General features: G+C 36.6%; 1 protein-coding gene across 6 annotated transcripts in view; it reads right to left on the bottom strand.

Annotated features, from left to right (window-relative positions):
- Positions 1-19,608, bottom strand: part of FANCC (FA complementation group C) — a 237,019-nt gene that overhangs the window by 176,110 nt on the left and 41,301 nt on the right. For 5 of the 6 annotated variants that reach the window (XM_072596926.1, XM_072596922.1, XM_072596928.1 and 2 more), the window contains exons 2-3: positions 12,451-12,662; positions 10,690-10,774 (exon numbers count right to left, since the gene is read on the bottom strand). In XM_072596926.1, the coding sequence (XP_072453027.1) occupies positions 10,690-10,774; positions 12,451-12,615 (250 nt within the window). In that variant the 5' untranslated portion in view covers positions 12,616-12,662. The remainder of the gene's footprint in view (positions 1-10,689; positions 10,775-12,450; positions 12,663-19,608) is intronic. The other variant, XM_072596925.1, reaches the window with a different exon arrangement.

Below are 19,608 nucleotides of genomic sequence, written 5' to 3'. Positions count from 1 at the left end.
AACATTAAAGATCAATTATAAGGGACTCAATAAGGTCAAATTGTTTACTTCTTACATGTGAAAATATTATCAGTACTTTTATCACTGTCATCATTATTTCGGTAGTTTGAAAGAAATGCTTGGGCTGAGCTGAATATGGTGGGGTGATTATTTTATTTAATTTTTAAATTATTTATTTAACTTTTAACATTCATTTTCACAAAATTTTGGGTTCCAAATTTTCTCCCCATTTCTCCCCTCTCCCCACCCCAAAACACCGAGCATTCTAATTGCCCCTACCACCAATCTGCCCTCTCTTCTAACATCCCTCCCTTCCCTTATCCCCATCTTCTCTTTTGTCCTGTAGACCCAGATAACTTTCTATACCCCATTACCTGTATTTCTTATTTCCTAGTAGCAAGAACAATACTTGACAGTTGTTCCTAAAACTTTGAGTTCCAACTTCTCTTCATCCCTCCCTCCCCACCCATTCCCTTTGGGAAGGCAAGCAATTCAGTACAGGCCATATCTGTGTAGTTTTGCAAATGACTTCCATAATAGTTGTGTTGTGTAAGACTAAGTATATTTCCCTCCATCCTATCCTGCCCCCCATTGCTTCTATTCTGTCTTTTGATCCTGTCCCTCCCCAAGAGTGTTGACTTCAAATTGCTCCCTCCTCCCATTGCCCTCCCTTTCATCATCCCCCCCACCCTGCTTATCCCCTTATCCCCCACTTTCCTGTATTGTAAGATAGGTTTCCATACCAAAATGAGTGTGTATTTTATTCCTTCCATTAATCGAATGTGATGAGAGTAAACTTCATGTTTTTCTGTCATCTTCCCTCTTTCTGCCTCCACTAAAAAGTCTTTTGCTTGCCTCTTTTATGAGAGATAATTTGCCTCATTCCATTTCTCCCTTTCTCCTCCCAATATATTTCTCTCTCACCCCTTAATTTCATTTTTTTAAGATATGATCCCATCCTATTCAATTCACCCTGTGCGCTGTGTGTGTGTGTGTGTGTGTTTGTGTGTGTGTGTGTGTGTGTGTAATCCCACCAACTACCCAGACAGTGAAAAGTTTCAAGAGTTACAAATATTGTCTTTCCATGTAGGAATGTAAACAGTTCAACTTTAGTAAGTCCCTTATGACTTCTCTTTGCTGTTTACCTTTTCATGCTTCTCTTCATTCCTGTGTTTCAAGGTCAAATTTTCTTTTCAGCTCTGGTCTTTTCATCAAGAATGCTTGAAAGTCCTGGATTTCAATGAAATACCATTTTTTCCCCTGAAATATACTCAGTTTTGCTGGGTAGGTGATTCTTGGTTTTAGTCCTAGTTCCTTTGACTTCTGGAATATCATATTCCAAGCCCTTCGATCCCTTAATGTAGAAGCTGCTAGATCTTGTGTTATCCTGATTGTATTTCCACAATACTTGAATTGTTTCTTTCTAGCTGCTTGCAATATTTTCTCCTTGACCTGGGAATTGTGGAATTTGGCCACAATATTCCTAGGAGTTTCTCTTTTTGGATCTTTTTCAGGTGGTGATCGGTGGATTCTTTCAATATTTATTTTGCCCTCTGGTTCTAGAATATTAGGGCAGTTTTCCTTGATAATTTCATGAAAGATGATGTCTAGGCTCTTTTTTTTTGATCTTGGCTTTCAGGTGGATTCATAATTTTTAAATTGTCTCTCCTGGATCTATTTTCCAGGTCAGTTGTTTTTCCAATGAGATAGTTCACATTATTTTCCATTTTTTCATTCTTTTGGTTTTGTTTTGTGATTTCTTGGTTTCTCATAAGGTCATTAGCCTCCATCTGTTCCATTCTAATTTTGAAAGAACTATTTTCTTCAGTGAGCTTTTGAACCTCCTTTTCCATTTCGCTAACTCTGCTTTTGAAAGCATTCTTCTCCTCATTGGCTTTTTGAACCTCTTTTGCCAATTGAGTTAGCCTATTTTTCTTCAGCATTTTTTTGGGTCTCCTTTAGCAAGGTGTTGACCTGCTTTTCATGTTTTTCTTGCATCTTTCTCATTTCCCTTAACAGTTTTTCCTCCACCTCTCTAACTTGATTTTCAAAATCCTTTTTGAGCTCTTCCATGGCCTGAGCCCACTGAATATTAATTTTGCATGTTTGGGATACAGAAGCCTTGACTTTTATGTCTTTGCCAGATGGTAAGCATTGTTCTTCCTCATCAGAAAGGATGGGAGGAGATATCTGTTTACCAAGAAAGTAACCTTCTATGGTCTTATTTTTTTGCCTTTTCTGGGGATTTTCCCAGCCAGTTACTTGACTTCTGAGTTTCCTCTCCACACCCACCTTGCTTCCACATCCTCCCAGCTAGTGCTTGGGGGCTGAGATTCAAATGCTGCTTCCCAGTCTCAGGGCTTTGGGTGGGGGCAGGGCTGCTATTCAGTGTGAGATTAAGTTCAGGTGCTCAGGTGGGGGCAGGGCAGCCACACAGGGCTCAGTTTCCTCAGGGGGTTTATGCAGAGACCTTCAACAATGGATCCAAGCTCCTGCCTGCTTTGGGAGCCCCTCTCTGCTGCAGCCTCTGCTGCTGCCTCCCGAGGGGGCCTAGGTTATGGAGACACACCGCTCCCCTCTAGGCAAGCTGAAAAGACCCTCTCACTGACCTTTGGCTCCTGTGGGTGGAGGGACCTGAGCTACCACTGGAGATTCTGTCCCTGAAGCCTGCTCGGATCTGCTCTGGGGAAATTGAGCAGCTGCTCTGAACTTCAGCCCTGAGTGGTGGCCCTGCCCCCACCTAAAGACCCTGGGGGAATGGAGCAGCTGATCTGAATCTCAGCCCTAATCATGGTCCTGGGAAGAGGAGGAGCAATAGGACCCTCCTCTTGACAAAGGATTCAGAAGTCAAGTAAGGGGCTGGGAAAATGCCCCAAAAAGGGAAAAAAATTAAGACCACAGAAGGTTACTTTCTTGGTGAACAGGTATTTCCTTCCATCCTTTCAAATGATGAAGAACAATGTACACTGTCAGAGGGAGACAAGGCTTCTAAATCCAGTACCTCCAAAATGAATATGCAATGGGCTCAGGCCACGGAAGACCTTGAAAAGGGAGTCAATAGCTTGCTAAAGGAGACCCAAAAAAATGCTGAAGAAAATAACACCTTTAAAAATAAGCTAACCCAATTGGGATAAAAGGTCCAAAAAGCTAATGAGAAGAAGGCTTTAAAAAGCAGAATTAGCCAAATGGAAAAGGAGGTTTAAAAGCTTACTGAATAAAACAGTTCCTTAAAAATGAGAATGGAGCTGAGGAAAACTAATGATTATATGATAAACCAAAAAATTACAAAACAAAACCAAATGAATGAAAAAATAGAAGACAATGTGAAATAGCTCATTGGGAAAACAACTGGCCTGGAAAATAGATCTAGGAGAGATAATTTAAAAATTATAGGACTATCTGAAAGCTATAATCAAAAAAAGAGCCTAGACATTATCTTTAATGAAATTACCAAGAAAAACTGCCCTGATAAACAAATATTGAAAGAATCCACCAATCACCTCCTGAAAGAGACCCTAAAAGAGAAACTCCTAGGAATATTGTGGCCAAATTTCAGAGTCCTCAGGTCAAGGAGAAAATATTGCAAGCAGTTAGAAAGAAACAATTCAAGTATTGTGGAAATACAATCAGGATAACACAGGATCTGGCAGCTTCTCCATTAAGGGATTGAAGGGCTTGGAATAGGATATTCTAGAAGTCAAAGTACTGTGATTAAAACCAAGAATCACCTACCTTGTAAAACTGAGTATAATACTTCAAGGGAAAAAAATGGTCATTCAATGATATAGAGGACTTTCAAGCACTCTTGATGAAAAGACCAGAACTGAAGAGAAAATGTGACTTTCAAACACAAGAATCAAGAGAAACATGAAAAGGTAAGCAGGAAAGAGAAATCATAAAGGACTTTCTAAAGCTGAACTGTTTACATTCCTACATGGAAAGACAATATTTGTAACTCTTGAGACTTTTCTCAGTATTTGGGTAGGTGGAGGGATTGGACACACACACACACACACACACACACACACACACACACACAGTGCGAAGGTTGAGTTGAATGAGATGGGATGATATCTATGAAAAAATAAAATTAAGGGGTGAGAGAGGAATATATTGGAAGGAGAAAGGGAGAAAGGGAATGAGGCAAATTATCACTCATAAAAGAGATAAGAAAAATCATTTTCAATGGAGGAGAAAAGGAAGGAGGTGAGAGGGGGAAAAGTGAAGCTTACGCCCTTTGCACATGGCTTAAGGAAGGAATAACATGCTCACTCAATTTGGTATGAAAATCTATCTTACACTACAGGAAAGTAGGGTGAGGGGGATGATAGAAGGGAGAACAAATGGGAGAAGGGAGTATCTAGAAGTAAACATTTTTAGGAAGGGACAAGGTCAAATGAGAGAACAGAAAAAAAGTGGGGGACAGGGTAGGATGAAGGGCAATATAGCTAGTCTCATACAACATGACTATTATGGAAGTCTTTTGCAAAATGACACATATATAGCCTGTATTGAATTGTTTGCCTTCTCAGAGGAAATGGGTGGAGAGGAGGGAAGGGAGTGAAGTTGGAATTCAAAGTGTAAGAAGCAAATGCTGAGAATTGTTTTTGCATATAACTGGGAAATAAGAAATACAGGTAATGGATTATAGACATCTATCTTGCCCTACAAGAAAAGAGAGAAGATGGGGATAAGGGAAGGGTGGGGTGTCATAGAAGGGAGGGCACATTGAGGGAAAGGGTAATCAGAATGCAAGGTGTTATAGGGTGGGGGAAGGTGAGAGATGGGGAGAAAAATTGGAACTCAAAATTTTGTGGAAATGAATGTCATAATCTAAAAATAAATGAATGAAATTAAAAAAATAAAACTGTGTAGGAAAAGATAAAAAGGAGTCATCTCATACAAATGAGACATAAAAGGAAGAATTGATATAGAAGAAGCTAGTAGGGGGAAGTCAGGTAGTGATGGAACCTTATTCTAATCTTGAATAGATTAAAGAGGGAACAATATATACATACGTACGGGGGGGGGGGGGGGGGAAGGGAGTAGTGTAGGGGGGAAAGGATAAAGGAGGGACTCTCTGAGGGATAGGTGGGTAAAGAAATAAAAGGGCACTGTAGCGAGTTGAAGTAAAGCAGAGGGGTGAGGAGGAATAGGGTAAAGAGGATGAGGACAGTGAGGAAAAATAGAAAAAAGGAAAATACAAGTAACTGTGCCAGAATATAAATGGAATTAATTTATCCATAAAATGGAAATGGATATTAGATTAAAATTTGAATTCAACAATATGTTGCTTTTAGGAAACATTATAAAAATGAGAGATATACCCACAAAGATAAAATAAAGGACAGGAGTAGAAATTTATTATGTAAAAGAAACAGAGAGTAATCATGATCTTAAAGTTAAAGTTAAAATAATTTCAATCAAAAAAGAAAAATAGAGAAACTACACTGTCACCAATATTATTCCATAGTGCAAGTATAAAATACTTGAGCATTTATCTTCCAAAAGAGATGGGGGAATGAAATGTACATAAACATAAAATACTTTTTAAACAAATAAAATCATAGCTAAATAACTGAAGTAATATTTATTGTTCATGGAAAGGTAAAGCCAATATAATTTTTAAAATGACAATTTTACCTATTTATTCAATATCATCCCAATTAAGTTATTAAAAAAATTATCTTACTGAGATAGAAAAAATAATTACAAAGTTTATTTGGAAGAACAAAAGATCAGGAACTTCAAAGAAAACAGAGAAAAAAGATGTAAAAGAAGTAGATTCAGCGGTATCAGACCTTAAAATATATTATAAGGTGAGAGCACTTTTGAAGTTGCAAAATGCATAATTTCAATTATTCTATTCTAAAATTTTCTTTTATAAATAAAATTTATGTTGCCAAGAATAGAAAGGATGCAGAAAACTGGGAAAAAACTTTCACAGATAATCTCTCAGATACGATGTAAGTGAGTTGGAAGACTGCTGTGGTGTAGGAAAAGATGAGCTAGTTGGCATATTTATTTATTTATTTATTTTTGCCAGGAGAGAAAGGATGTTTGTATACACAAACAGTTTATTTCTTTTCCCTTGGTCTACACTGTAACACATCGATGCTAGAGCTACAAAAAGTTTTATCCCTTCCTACTGCTAGCCAGGAGTGGCCTGTCATGGTAATGATCACTGATGAAGGACAGAAAAAGAATAAGTCCTACCTCAATAATTGTGTTGATTTCTTCATAATTGAATATGGTGTTTTTTAAAAAATTTATTTATTTAATTTTTCAATATTCATTTCCACAAAATTTTGGGTTCCAAATTTTCTCCCCATTTCTCCCCTCCCCCCAAAACACCGAGCATTCTAATTGCCCCTATCACCAATCTGCCCTCTCTTCTAACATCCCTCCCTTCCCTTATCCCCATCTTCTCTTTTGTCCTCTAGAGCAAGATAACTTTCTATATCCCATTACCTGTATTTATTTCCTAGTTGCAAGAACAATACTTGACAGTTGTTCCTAAAACTTTGAGTTCCAACTTCTCTTCATCCCTCCCTCCCCACCCATTCTTTGGGAAGGCAAGCAATACAATTATCTGTGTAGTTTTACAAATGACTTCCATAATAGTCATGTAAGACTAACTATATTTCCCTCCATCCTATCCTGCCCCCATTGCTTCTATTCTCTTTTGATCCTATCCCTCCCTAAGAGTGTTGACTTCAAATTGTTCCCTCCTCCCACTGCCCTCCCTTCCATCGTCCCCCCCACCCTGCTTATCCCCTTCTCCCCCACTTTCCTGTATTGTAAGATAAGAGCTCCTAGCAGGCAGGGTCCCAGATACCTCAATCCACAAGCAACAAAGAAAGCGCCAAAGGTCAGTGGGGGAGGGCTTTCTCAGCTGGGCAAGAGGGACCTGGGTTTCTTCAGCAATAGCCCCACGTGACAGCAGAGGCCTCTGCAGCAGATTGAAGGCAGCTATGGAGGCTGGGAAGCAACCTGGGTCCATTGTTCAGGCAGCTCAGTTTAAAGCCCTGCCCCCAGCCAAAGCCCAGGGGAACCCAGCAGCTGAGTCTAATCTCAACAAAGGATTCAGAAGTCAACTGGCTGGGAAAATGCCCAAAAAAGGGAAAAAAAATAAGACCATAGAAGGTTACTTTCTTGGTGAACAGGTGTCTCTTCTCATCCTTTCAGATGAGGAAGAACAAGGCTTACTGTCACAGGAAGTTAAGACCCCTGCCTCCAGGGCCTCCAAAGCGAACTTAAACTGGCCTCAGGCAATAGAAGAGCTTGAAAAGCGAGTTAGGAGCCTGCTAAAGGAGAACCAAAAAAATGCTGAGGAAAATAACACTTTTAAAAAGAGGCTAACTCAATTGGAAAAAGAGGCACTGAAAAGCAGAATTAGCTAAATGGAGGAGAAGGTTCAAAAGCTCACTGAACAAAGTTCTCTGAAAGAGAGAATTGAGTTCAGGGAAATGAATGACTGGGAGAAACCAAGCAGTTAGAAAACAAAACCAAAAGTTTGAAAACATAGAAGATAATGTGAAAAATCCCACTGGAAAAACAAATGACCTGGAAAATAGATCCAGGAGAAACAATATAAAAATTATGGGACTACCTGAAAGCCATGATCAAAAAAGAGCCTAGACATTATCTTCCATGAAATTATCAAAGAAAACTGTCCTGACATTTTATAACCGGAGGGCAAAATAAATATTTAAAGAATCTATTGGAAACTCCTAGGAATATTGTGGCCAAATTTCAGAGTTCCAAGGTCAAGGAGAAAATACTGCAAACAGCTAGAAAGAAACAATTTGAGTATTGTGGAAATACAATCAGGATAACACAGGATCTGTCAGCTTCAACATTAAGGGATTCAAGGGCTTATAATAGGATATTCCAGAAGTCAAAGGAACTGGTATTAAACCAAGAATCACCTACCCAGCAAAACTGAGTATAATACTTCAAGGGAACAAATGGTCATTCAATGATATAAAGGACTTTCAAGCATTCATGTTGAAAAGACCAGAATGCATAGAAAATTTGACTTTCAAACACAAGAATCAAGAGAAGCTTGAAAACGTAAACAGGAAAGAGAAATCATAAAAGACTTTCTAAAGCTGAATTGTTTACATTCCTACATGAAAAGAAAATATTTATAACTCCTGAGACTTTTCTCAGTATTTGGGTAGGTGGAGGGATTGTATATACACACACACACACACACACACACACACACACACACACACACATGCACACACACACATACAGACAGAGAATACAGGCTGTGTTCAATCAGAAGAAATGATATCCACAAAAAATATATATAAAATAAAAATTAAGGGGTGAGGGAAGAAAATACTGGGAGGAGAAAGGGAGAAATGGAATGGGGCAGGCTATAACTCATCAAAGAGATAAAGAAAAATCTTGTTCAATGGAGGAGAAAAAGGAGAAGAGGAGAGGGGAAAAGTGAAGCTACTCTTTCCATATATGGCTTAAGGAGGGAATAACATGCTCACTAAATTTGGTATGAAAATCTATCTTATACTGGAGGAAAGTAGGGGAGGAAGCAACAAGTAGGGTGAGGGGAATGATAGAAGGGAGGGCAAATTGGAGAAGGGAATAACTAGAAGTAAACACTTTTGGTAAGGGACAAGGTCAAATGAGGGAATAAAAAAATAAGCGGGGATAGAGTAGGATAGAGGGCAATATAGTTAGTATTACACAACATGATTATTATGGAAGTCTTCTGCAAAATGACATATATTTAGTCTGTATTGAATTGCTTGCCTTCTCAGTGGGGATGGGTAGGGAGGGAAGGAGGGAAAGAAGGTGGAATTCAAAGTATTAGAAATGAATGTTGAGAATTATTATTGCATATAACTGGGAAATAAGAAACACAGGTAATGGGGTATAGAAATTTATCTTGCCCTACAAGAAAAGAGAGAAGATAGGGATAAGGGAAGTGTGGGGTGTGATAGAAGGGAAGGCATATTGAGGGAAAGGGTAACCAGAATGCAAAGAATTAGGGGGTTGGGGGAGGGGAGAGATGGGGAGAAAAACTTGACATGTTACAAAGTGATGTGAAAGCAATTAGTATTAAAACAATTGACTGAATTAATTACTGAGACTAAATCAGAGACATCTTTAGATTGATGAAATGAATTTTAGTCTAAATCTAGAGGCAGAAAACTTCTGGTAAAATTTGGCATTGATGAAAAAGTTAAAGTTTTAATGGTAAATTTGATTTTATGATTGTTATTTAAGCAGGAACTAGAAGAGGTATAGAAAGGCATATAAGCCACTTAACACTTGCCTCAAAAGATGTTGCTTAGCCAATGTAAAATTATAGTCATATCTGAAACCTGGTCATTAGAACTTGCTATTTTAAGATGCTATAGGACTACTAAGTGACTGTTCTTCTGAGTCTAACTCCAGGTATGGATAGCAAGAAAGAAGGTCTGAGCCTCCAATCCATGATCCCAGAGATGCTGGTAGGAACTGAAAAAGGTGACCTCATGGGAAGGGTGGGAGAGCAGCTGTTCAGCCTGGGCTGAGGTAGGATTCTCCTGACTCAATTTTCCCACTGACACTTGGCAGACTCTAAGCCTCACTGAGTGCAAGTTGATAATCTACTCCTGCCTGGAACTGATATGAAGTTAGGGAGGTACTTTTTTCCCTGCAATGTCCCTACTCTTAGTGGCAATTTCCTATAGTCAAAAGGTTTATAAGTTTAATACTAGATGAATTATAGATTGTTGGTAGGGGAACATCTGAGGTCAAGTCTAAAATTAAGCTATTAGGCTTAGGACTTTAGACCAACAACAGTAAGTTAGGATACTCTAATTCTTAATAAGAGTGTGGAGACAATTAGGTCAACTGTTTATGAAGTTAGCATACATAGATATTATTTGTGTCTCAGTTGGATAATATTAAAAAAAAAATTCGTTTGTGGTCTATATTGTAAATGCTTCAAAAGAAATATCACCTGACCAAAGATTGTAATTGTTTTATGTGATATGAACTGTGTTAAAAATGAAAAATAAAAAAATTAAGAATTGAGGTGGGACTGGAGGGAAAACTCATGTTTATATGCTATGATATGTAAGGATTTCAAAATTTAAACATGATAATTTAATGAAACATGAGGCCTCAAGGTAGATGGACTAAGTGCTGGATCTGAACTCAGAAAATGTGGGTATGACCCTTGCAAGTCAGTTTTTAGGGTAGAGTTTCCTCTGCTGTAAAATGAGGATTCTGGACTAGTTAGTTCTCCTCTGAGTTCCCTTTCAACTTGATTATATGATCCTAAACAGGGTAGAAAGAGGAACAAAGAAATAACTATATGATCATTATAGTCACAAAATATTTATTGCAGCATTAGATATAACAATGCCCATCCTTAAGCTGGGTAAATAGGGGTAGTATAGGTTCTACCATTCTCATGCAGGAGAAAAGGTTTCTTTCCTATGCCGAAACATTACATGGAAAACAATAAAGGATATTTTTCGGCCAGAGCAATTCACATTTTAAGTTATATTTTGAAAAAAAAATGTGAAGAAGCTTAACAAGGGAAATTCCACTAAATTTTGATTAACAATGTAAAAATTCAGAAAGATATTTAGTAATCTGTTATTTGGTAGAAATAAATTCATTGAAAACTTGTTCCAGAAGGATAACTCTCTAAAGTCTTACCATAGCCTGTGACAAAAGGATTCCAACAAAGCCTTCCCAGCAACTGACCAATTAAGGGAAATCTCTGAATAGCCACAGGAAAATCCTATAAAGAGAATGTTACATGTCCGTTAAAAACATATACCTCAGACAGACTAAAATGATATCCACAAGAGCTTTAAATTTTAGTTAGCTCTTTTAGAAAAGTAGAAAATAATACATAATTGAGGAACTTTGGGTAGTTAATCAAAGCAAGACTCAGGCAACTATTCCAATGTCATCCCTTAAATAGGTCATCTAAAACCAAGATACATATTTCCTTAAGATGAATTAAGTCAATTTCATTTTCCTCATTCTTAGAACATGAGAAGTTACATGATTTGAAGATAACAAGGATTTCACAATAGTAACATACAATGAGATTCCATTTGATAATATATAATTAGATAATCCCATGCCTTAGTTTTGTGCTGAAATTTGTGAAAGATCTAATAGCACCCAAGGCATAGTAAATATTTCTGTCTGTTACTGCTTGTGCTCATTGTATGCCAAATGATATCATAATTATAATCTTAAGGTTTCAGAAGAGGAGGAAAAGAGAGGGTACATAAGAGGAGCGGAAAAGGGGTCAAATAGAAATTTTTTTTAAACAATAAAAGAGGTAGAATAAATTCTATAGATTGTTTTGTAATTGGTCTGTTTTCCCATTTCCATATGTTTACTGTTATATAATAAACGTAGAAATTTTTAAATGGGACAGAATTAAGACAACATATAAGTAACTGAAACAATAATCATTTCCTATTGCAATATATTCCAAACATTTGTCTCACATTCAAGGACGACCTTAGACTTTTTAGGCTGTGCACAGAAAGTCCAATTAAAATCAAGTTTCACAGCTTTGGTACAACAAAATGATATAAAACAATCAAAATGTATTAGATAATTGTGGAAAATATATCTTTGTATAAAGATTTCTAAAACACACATAAATTTATCACCATGAAGATATATTAAAATATCCAAATTGCCTGATTTTTATAAAAATTTCACAAGCAAAGCTTTTAGTTCTGCTTATAAAATTTAACTTGAAAGACAAGTGTTTTATAAATGACATTGTTTTTGTAATTTTTAAAGCACAGTATTAAGTCATGAAACTATATTTGTATAAAATAATTTTATACTGAAATAATTTCCACAAATGAAAAGATTTTATATCAAAAGTAAAATTACAACATCTGAACTGGCCTGAAAATAATTATCCAAAAAATTACATACCAGTAAAAATATTTATATAGTATTTATAATGCTTCTCAGTGATCTGAGTATGGTGATTTTTCAGCTTAAAGTTGCTACAGTACAGAGTAAAGTTTGCATGTCAGCAAGCTCTTCCAAGATTTAAGGGATCAGTCACAATATAACATAGAAATACCTTTAAATAATCCAATTTATGACCTGACAACCAGGATCAAATTCTTGTTTACTTTAAAGACATGGGTTTTTTAAGCCTACTGGATTGGTCAGGAAGTCTCATGTGACAATATAACCAATCAAGGAAAAAAAAAAGACTTCTTTACCAATAAATCAGGGACTCAGGAAACACATTCTTGTTTGCATTACCTGTAGCTGTTTCCCCAATTTGCCTCTGTGATCTAGTAATACATTAGGTCAATACCACAAGCCTCTTTGCTACCATTAGCTTTCTGACTTGCTGAAATCTGGGGTACAGATTGTTTCTGAAGCTGTCTTCAAAACATTTTATTCTTCCAGTAAGCTACTTACCATATGTTTCAAGGTTTCATAAATCTGCTGCAGGAACTTCTGTAATTGAGGCAGGTGAAGGCAGACATCTTGCTGGGATTCCAAAGTAGAAGCCTGACCCCATGCAACAGCCTTATTCAGCCAAAACTCAAAGTTCAAAGGAAGGTCTAGTGTATCCTGAGCCATCTCAAATGGGAAAAAAGGCAAAGTGTCAAATAGTCATGTTGTTCTGCCTACAGTTCAAGAGAAAAAAAAGGTGACAGTTGGCAAATACATAATCTGCAAAACAAGAACATGTCAAAAATATTCTTCCACCTCCCTGCCCCTACAGCACAGTTAATGGTAAGATTATAAGGGGCCAAGATAGTAAACTTTTTGTGCTTAAAAAGAAAGCAAAAAAAAAAAAATTCATGGTAGAATAATGATTAAATTGCTTCAGAATGTTTCCCAACTAGAGATCTGATTATTTACCATGCAAAATTTTCATCACAAGTAGAAGCATAACAGCAGTGGACTGATATGCTACAATGTATCACCATATGTACATAGTAATGCTGTGTGAAAATCACAGCTGATTATGTATTCTTTTTAAGACTGAATAGTCTAAATTTAAAGTAAAAAAAAAAAATAACCTTATCCATTTTCATTATTGAAGCTTAAAATAGCCTATAAGAAAAAATATATTTTCTGGAGTTTTTATGTTTACCATTGGAAGTGTTGGGGCATTTAAAAAAACAACCCTCACTTCTTTACTAATCACTATACAATGAAATTACTTATTCCACCTTTTTCCTTAATATAATATAAAAGATAAAATAAAAAGATATGCAAAATCATATTACCTACTTCATTAATTAAATATACTACACTTTATATCCTTGAACTAAAATCATTCATAAGAATAGGATATAGTTGGGTAAAACAGTCAAACAAATTATGTGTACTTATTGAAGGGAAGCAAAGGCTTCTAATTTAGTTCTAAATTCAGTAATTCTAAAGTCACTGAAAATCAAAAAATTGCATACATCACAGAATGAAAAAGATACAATCCAATTCCCTAATTGTACAGATGATAAAACTGAGACCTTCTGAGGTTCCGTGATGCATTTCTTAGACTTAGACATATTTCTTAACTAAGACTACCATTGTTCAGTCGTGTCTGACTTCTTGTGACCCCATGGATCATAGCATGCTAATATTGTCCATGGGGTTTTCTTGGCAAAGATACAGGACCAGTTTGCTATTTTCTTCTCCACTGGATACAGCCAAGTGAGGTTAAGTGATATACCCAGGGTCACACAGCTAGTAGGTATCCAAGACCAGATTTAAACTCACATCTTCCCAACTCCAGACCCAGTGCTCTATTCACAGAGCCATCTAGCTGCTAGGACTATCCTTCTCTCAACTATCTCTGCAACAAGAGAGAGATTAGAAGTAAGATGTTAACACAAAGCAATAATTAAACAGATTACTCGCTGACAATCAGAGTGCCCAGAAAGAAAAAAGAGAAAAAAAGTAAAGTATCTCAGTAATAGATGTGAAAATTTCTACCAAAGGTTTTTCTCAAATAACTGAAGTTAAATACAAAGTCTAGGTGTAGCACAAAAATCACTTTTAATCCAAAGATGCTCAGAGTTAGAAGTGCTGAAGGGGTCACGAGTGGAAAAAGTTAAGAAGCCCTGGTCTAGACCATCTAATCCAATCTCTTCTATACTATCTAGCCTTCACATGAAGACTTCCATTAAATTGTAACCCATTATCTCCTATTCCAATTTTGGATAGATCTAATTATTAGAAATTGTTTGTCTACATCAAGCTTTTATCTGCCTCTCTTGAAATTCTATCAATTGCTTTTTCCCTTCAGGATCAAGCATGAGAAATCCAATGTTTCTTCCACATGACAGCCTTTCTAATACTGGAAGTCATCTATCAGATCCCTCCTAAATTCTTCTGTTCTTCAAGATAAATTCACTACTTCCTTTAGCCATTCTGGTTTCTCTCTCTTAACACCTTACCCTCTACTCTCAAATCAAAATAAGAAAAAGGACAAGAAAAATAAATACATTTTTCAAGAATGAGTCCAATCTTAGCTTATCCTCCTCTCTCCTCTCTAAAAAAAGAGAAAGATACTAAATTTAAAATGGGATTTCAAAGTATTCTACATAACTTTGGTGAAAAAATAACTATATGTACTCAACTTGAAAATGAAATCATATTTTAAATAAGTAAATGAAAACAGATTCTACTTGCTTTTTCAAACTTTGGTTATGTCCCTGAGAAGTGCTTTCCAGCTACAGAAATTTAGAAATTTGCTTCAGGCTGTATTTTTTAAATAATATACAAGAGAAGTCAATACTATTGAAATGGTAATAATTAACACCATCTTGTGCAATTTGTGTGTGTGTGAGACCCTGTCTTATCTTTAAACAAATGCTGCAGCAAACGCAAAATCGTTTGATTATAATTTTGGTGCAAATGGTCAAATGTCCTTAGGGAAATACACATACCGGACAACGAGTAAGTTGTTCTCTTCGTTCTACTCATTACATTACTCGTTAGTTCATAAATTTTCCTAGGTTTCTCTGAATTCTTAATATTCATCATTTCTTAAGAGTACAATATTCTACTACATTCATGTATGTCTAGGCATTTCACAAATAATATGCCCTAACTCTATTTTCAATTTTTTTGCTACATAAAAATACAACTTGAATATTTTCATAGATTCATTTGCTTCACATGGTACAGGTCAAACAAACAAAAACAGGAACAGCAGATAATTTTCACATAGCACCTGCCATACGCCACACATGCTGAGCACTTTACGCAGATCATCTCGTTTGATACCACAGTTTGGGAGGCAAACGCTATTACTATGCCATTTTACAGCTGAAGAAGCTGGATCGGCACAATTCAGTGACTCAAATTTGACGTATACTTCTCTCTTCTGTGATTTCTCTGAAGGGACATACCTAGTAGTGGTATCTGAACAAAGAATATGCACAATTTAGTGACTTTTTTCAAAAAGGTTGGATTAATTCACAGCTCCACCAGCAGTGTGTTAGTGTTGCTTTTCTTCCCACAGACCCTCCAACAACTGCTGTTATCAGCTTTTGTCATCTCTGGTAACCTCACACGTATAAGCTGAGCCTCAGAGCCTTTGAATTTGTGCTTTCTTCTTCTTATCAATAATCTGAGTATTCTTCACATGGTTAGCCAATGGGTAGCATAGAGCCCTAGTGCAAAGTAATCACTTGCTTTGTTGTGTTTGTCCTCTGTTTTCAGAGAGGACCACGCCATCAGAGAAATGATGACAAGACTTGTAGCTGACTTTGTTTTGAGTGAGGGAGGGCTGTGCAGGTCACCAGCCTCACTTCTCCTCCACAGCCATCTGAATCCAGTGACTAGATATTCATCAGGATGACTGGAGATGGCCCAGGATGCACTGGGAGACCCTGACCCTTTTAGGCCAAGGTCTTTTCAGGTACTCAGAGTAAAGTAGTGCCCATTCAGTGAATAGGCCACTTAACTACCCAATTAAATTCCTGGTAGAAGAGGTGAGCTCCTTTAGGTCAAGAACTGAGTTCTGCCTCTTTTTGTATCCTCAGAACTTAATTCAGAGCCTGACACATTATAGGCAGTAAACCTTTATTGGCTGACTCCAAAACACCTGCCTACCTTCCTCAAAGAGTTCAGTACCTGGCTCATAATCTTTCTGTTCTCTCTTTGACTCCTCATCTCAAACTAAAGGACTTCAACATAAATACTGATTCTCCCTTGAATATGCTGACCTCCAAGTTCCTCAACCTACTCATCCTCCTGCTCCATCTCACTTCAGCCACATACAGATAGCTATCCCTTTCATTTGACCAACATCCACAAATGTACCACTTCCATGTTCACGATCCCTAAATTTCTTTAGATCATAGGTTCTCAAAGTGGGTGATATCACGCCCTGGAGGGTGCTGAAATGACACAGTTGGAAATAGTCTCAGGTTGAACTGGGATACATTGAATAAAAATAAAGGGTCAGTGGAAGCATAAGGAAAGAAGAGAAGAGAATTTTGAAAAACTGTTTGTACATGTTTCATCTGTTGTGTAATAGTTAAATTCATTGGGATTACATTATTTTCCAAATAAATACACAAAATGCAAGTTATAACCTATAACTAAATGGTCAAGTCTGCTGACAAGTCTTAACAAGCAAGTGTTGATAGGTGAGCATGTCACGCATTGTCAGGAAGTTCAGCATGCATCAGCAGGAATATCTGTGTAATGACTTGTTTACAATATGATACTATACGGTTACATGATATAATATTGTGTCATCAATATTTTAATGCAGAAAAAAACTTACTAAATTATTAAAGATAACAAGTTTTTCAAAAAATTATGTTTTTTTAAATGAAAAAATAAAAAAAGTTAAAGAATTAAAAAAAGTAGATTTCCAGGGGGTCACTATTATTTTTTTGAAAAGGGAGCAGTAGACCAAATAAGTTTGGGAACCTCTGCCTTAGATGATCACAATTTACTGGCTTTCCACCTATCTCTCTACTTTTCCTTATGAAATCCTACTCTTCATCTACACCATGTCATCCAGCCCCTAAACCTCTCAATTTTCTCCCAGGCCTGAACTAGTCACATTTTCCTCCTTTCCCCATCTTGACCCCATCGTAAACCAAATACACTGACCTCTTCTTGAATCCCTTACCCCATTATAATATTGTCAATTGGGAAGAAATAGAGTGGTGGATGAGTGGAATGGATTAGGTATACAAGACATATATATTACTATAGTAATTGACTTTGATAGCAGTATTCTACTGCTCAATAAATAGACAGTGGTTCCCCATTACCTCTAGGATGAAATATAAACACTTCTATTTGGCATTCAATGTCTCAATGTCCTAAACATAACCTACTTCACAACCTACTTCCTACACACACACACACACACACACACACACACACACACACACACACACACACACACACACACACTCACATTTCAAGTCTTACATCTTAACCTCATTCCTTCCTCACTAGATCCACTCCCTTCTTGGATCCAGTGAAACTTACCTGGTTGATATTCCTAGAACAAAACACTTTGTATCTCCTGACTTCAGGAAATTTCACAGGAATTGTCCCCCATGTCTGGAATGCTCTTTCTCCTCATCTCTGCCTATTGGCTTCCCAACTAAAAATCTCACCTTCTAAAGGAAGTCTTTCCCGATTCCTTTTAATTTTAGCACCTTCCCTCTCTTGACTATTTCCTATTTGTCCCATATATAGCTTCTTTTTACATAACTGTTTTGCATGCTATCTTCTCTATTAAATTGTGAGCTCCTACAGAGCAGGGACTATCTCTTTCCTATGTATTCCTACGATTTAGCACAGTGCCAAGCACATAGTAAATAATTAATAAATGTTTGTTGTTTGCCTAATAAATACAAGTTGACTAAGTGAATGCCTTTACACCTCTGAGTAACTGATTTAATCAAGAAGTCTGGGATTTCTGGGTTTAACTGTGGTAGTATGGACCCCCACTCCCACATCTGCATGTCTTATCTACATTATTAAGAAGCAATAAGGGTTGGTGGATAGAGCATTGAACCTTAGGTCAGGAAGACTTGAATTTGAATCCTACCTCACATACCTCCAGCTTTATGACCCTGGGTAAGTCATTTAACCTTTTGGGGCTTCAATTTCCTCATCTATAAAATGAAGGGATTAGACTTGAGGACTTCTAAAGTCTCTCCCAGCTCTAACTCTTACGATTATATGAACCCAAGCTGTGTCTTACTGTATTCCCCCAACACTACATAACACAATGGTTGTGGCACTGAAAACTTAAGTAGCAAGTACCCAAGACTCTTTTTAAAATTCATGCTTTGAAGAGTTTATTACAATCTAAATGGTAAAATGATTTGTCTAGGGTCTTTTGTGGCTAACTAATGTTAGAAGAAGTAGTCAAACAAAAGTCTCTCCTGACTGTAAGTCCAGTACCCTTTCCATTCATCACACTTCTAAGGTCAATGAGATAATGAGTACAGGATAATTACAATAAATGTCACAAGGCAAACCACTGAAAAGCAGACAAAGAATCTTAGAAACACTAAATGAACTCATCATAGCTATGAACTTTTAAGGCTAGCTAAAGACTGTCACCATTTAACAACAGAGATTAACTGTAGACTACAATCTCCCTTAAACACTAGTGTAAATCATATTTGGAAGCCTGCCAGGTACACTGTATTTGAAGTTTGGTTTCCTTTTGTCTCTGACATCTCCCAGTCAGACAACATAAGAATTGAGCCTAAACATACCAAATATGGCTCATTCATCCATCTGAAGCAGTAACCTTGCAAAGAGAACTTTTCTGTATACCCTTTTGGTATCAATCCATTCAAGCCGCCCCCTACATAGAATAAAGTGCCACATGCCGATTTATGAAAAAAATACTACAAAATACACTGATTATGTAAGACTAAAACTAGGAAGAGCTAAATACTTATCCTTAAAATAAATTTAATCGATTAGTCACATGTAAAACAAAAAAAAAATGTCAGTGATCTCTTTAGTAAAAGGCTAAAATTTATTTAGAACCTAGAAGGAGTATCTTATGTATAAAGGCAAACTACTAAATATTTAACTATCTGTCAGTCTGAAAACATCTCTGTTCCCCTCTAAAATCTTCATAGTGATCATTCTTAAATTGCAGAAACATTAGACTTAAAAATGTTTTTACATATATATTTTTGGTTCTTGGAGAAAATGTTTCTGAATTCCACAAATTTTCTTTTCCTTATATGAGTGAAGTGGTTAAAAGAAAATGTATGCTAATTATATTTTCTTCCTCCAAAAGCAATTACTTTCTTTTGCCTATTATGAGCCTTTATGAAAAGTTCCACTAGGAGGAGCTGGCTTTTCCTCTGTGTAGTCAGAAAACTACTTGTTTCTCAGTCTAGTCAAAAACATAGACCTGGAATTTAAAGATAATTTCAAACAAAACCTCAAAAGTAAATAAAATCTGTACATTTGAGGAATTACTAGCATAAAATTTCAATCCAAAAGAAGAGTATATAGAGTCTGTAGACAGTCCAAAGGAATTAATGGAATGAAATCTAGTATGTATGGCTGTCAGATATGAGAGAAATTACTTCTCTCAGTAATGTCCTG

This window comes from Notamacropus eugenii, chromosome 3 (assembly GCF_028372415.1).
Source record: "Notamacropus eugenii isolate mMacEug1 chromosome 3, mMacEug1.pri_v2, whole genome shotgun sequence".
NCBI classification, from domain to species: Eukaryota; Metazoa; Chordata; class Mammalia; order Diprotodontia; family Macropodidae; genus Notamacropus; species Notamacropus eugenii.
This window is presented reverse-complemented; position numbering and strand designations above follow the sequence as displayed.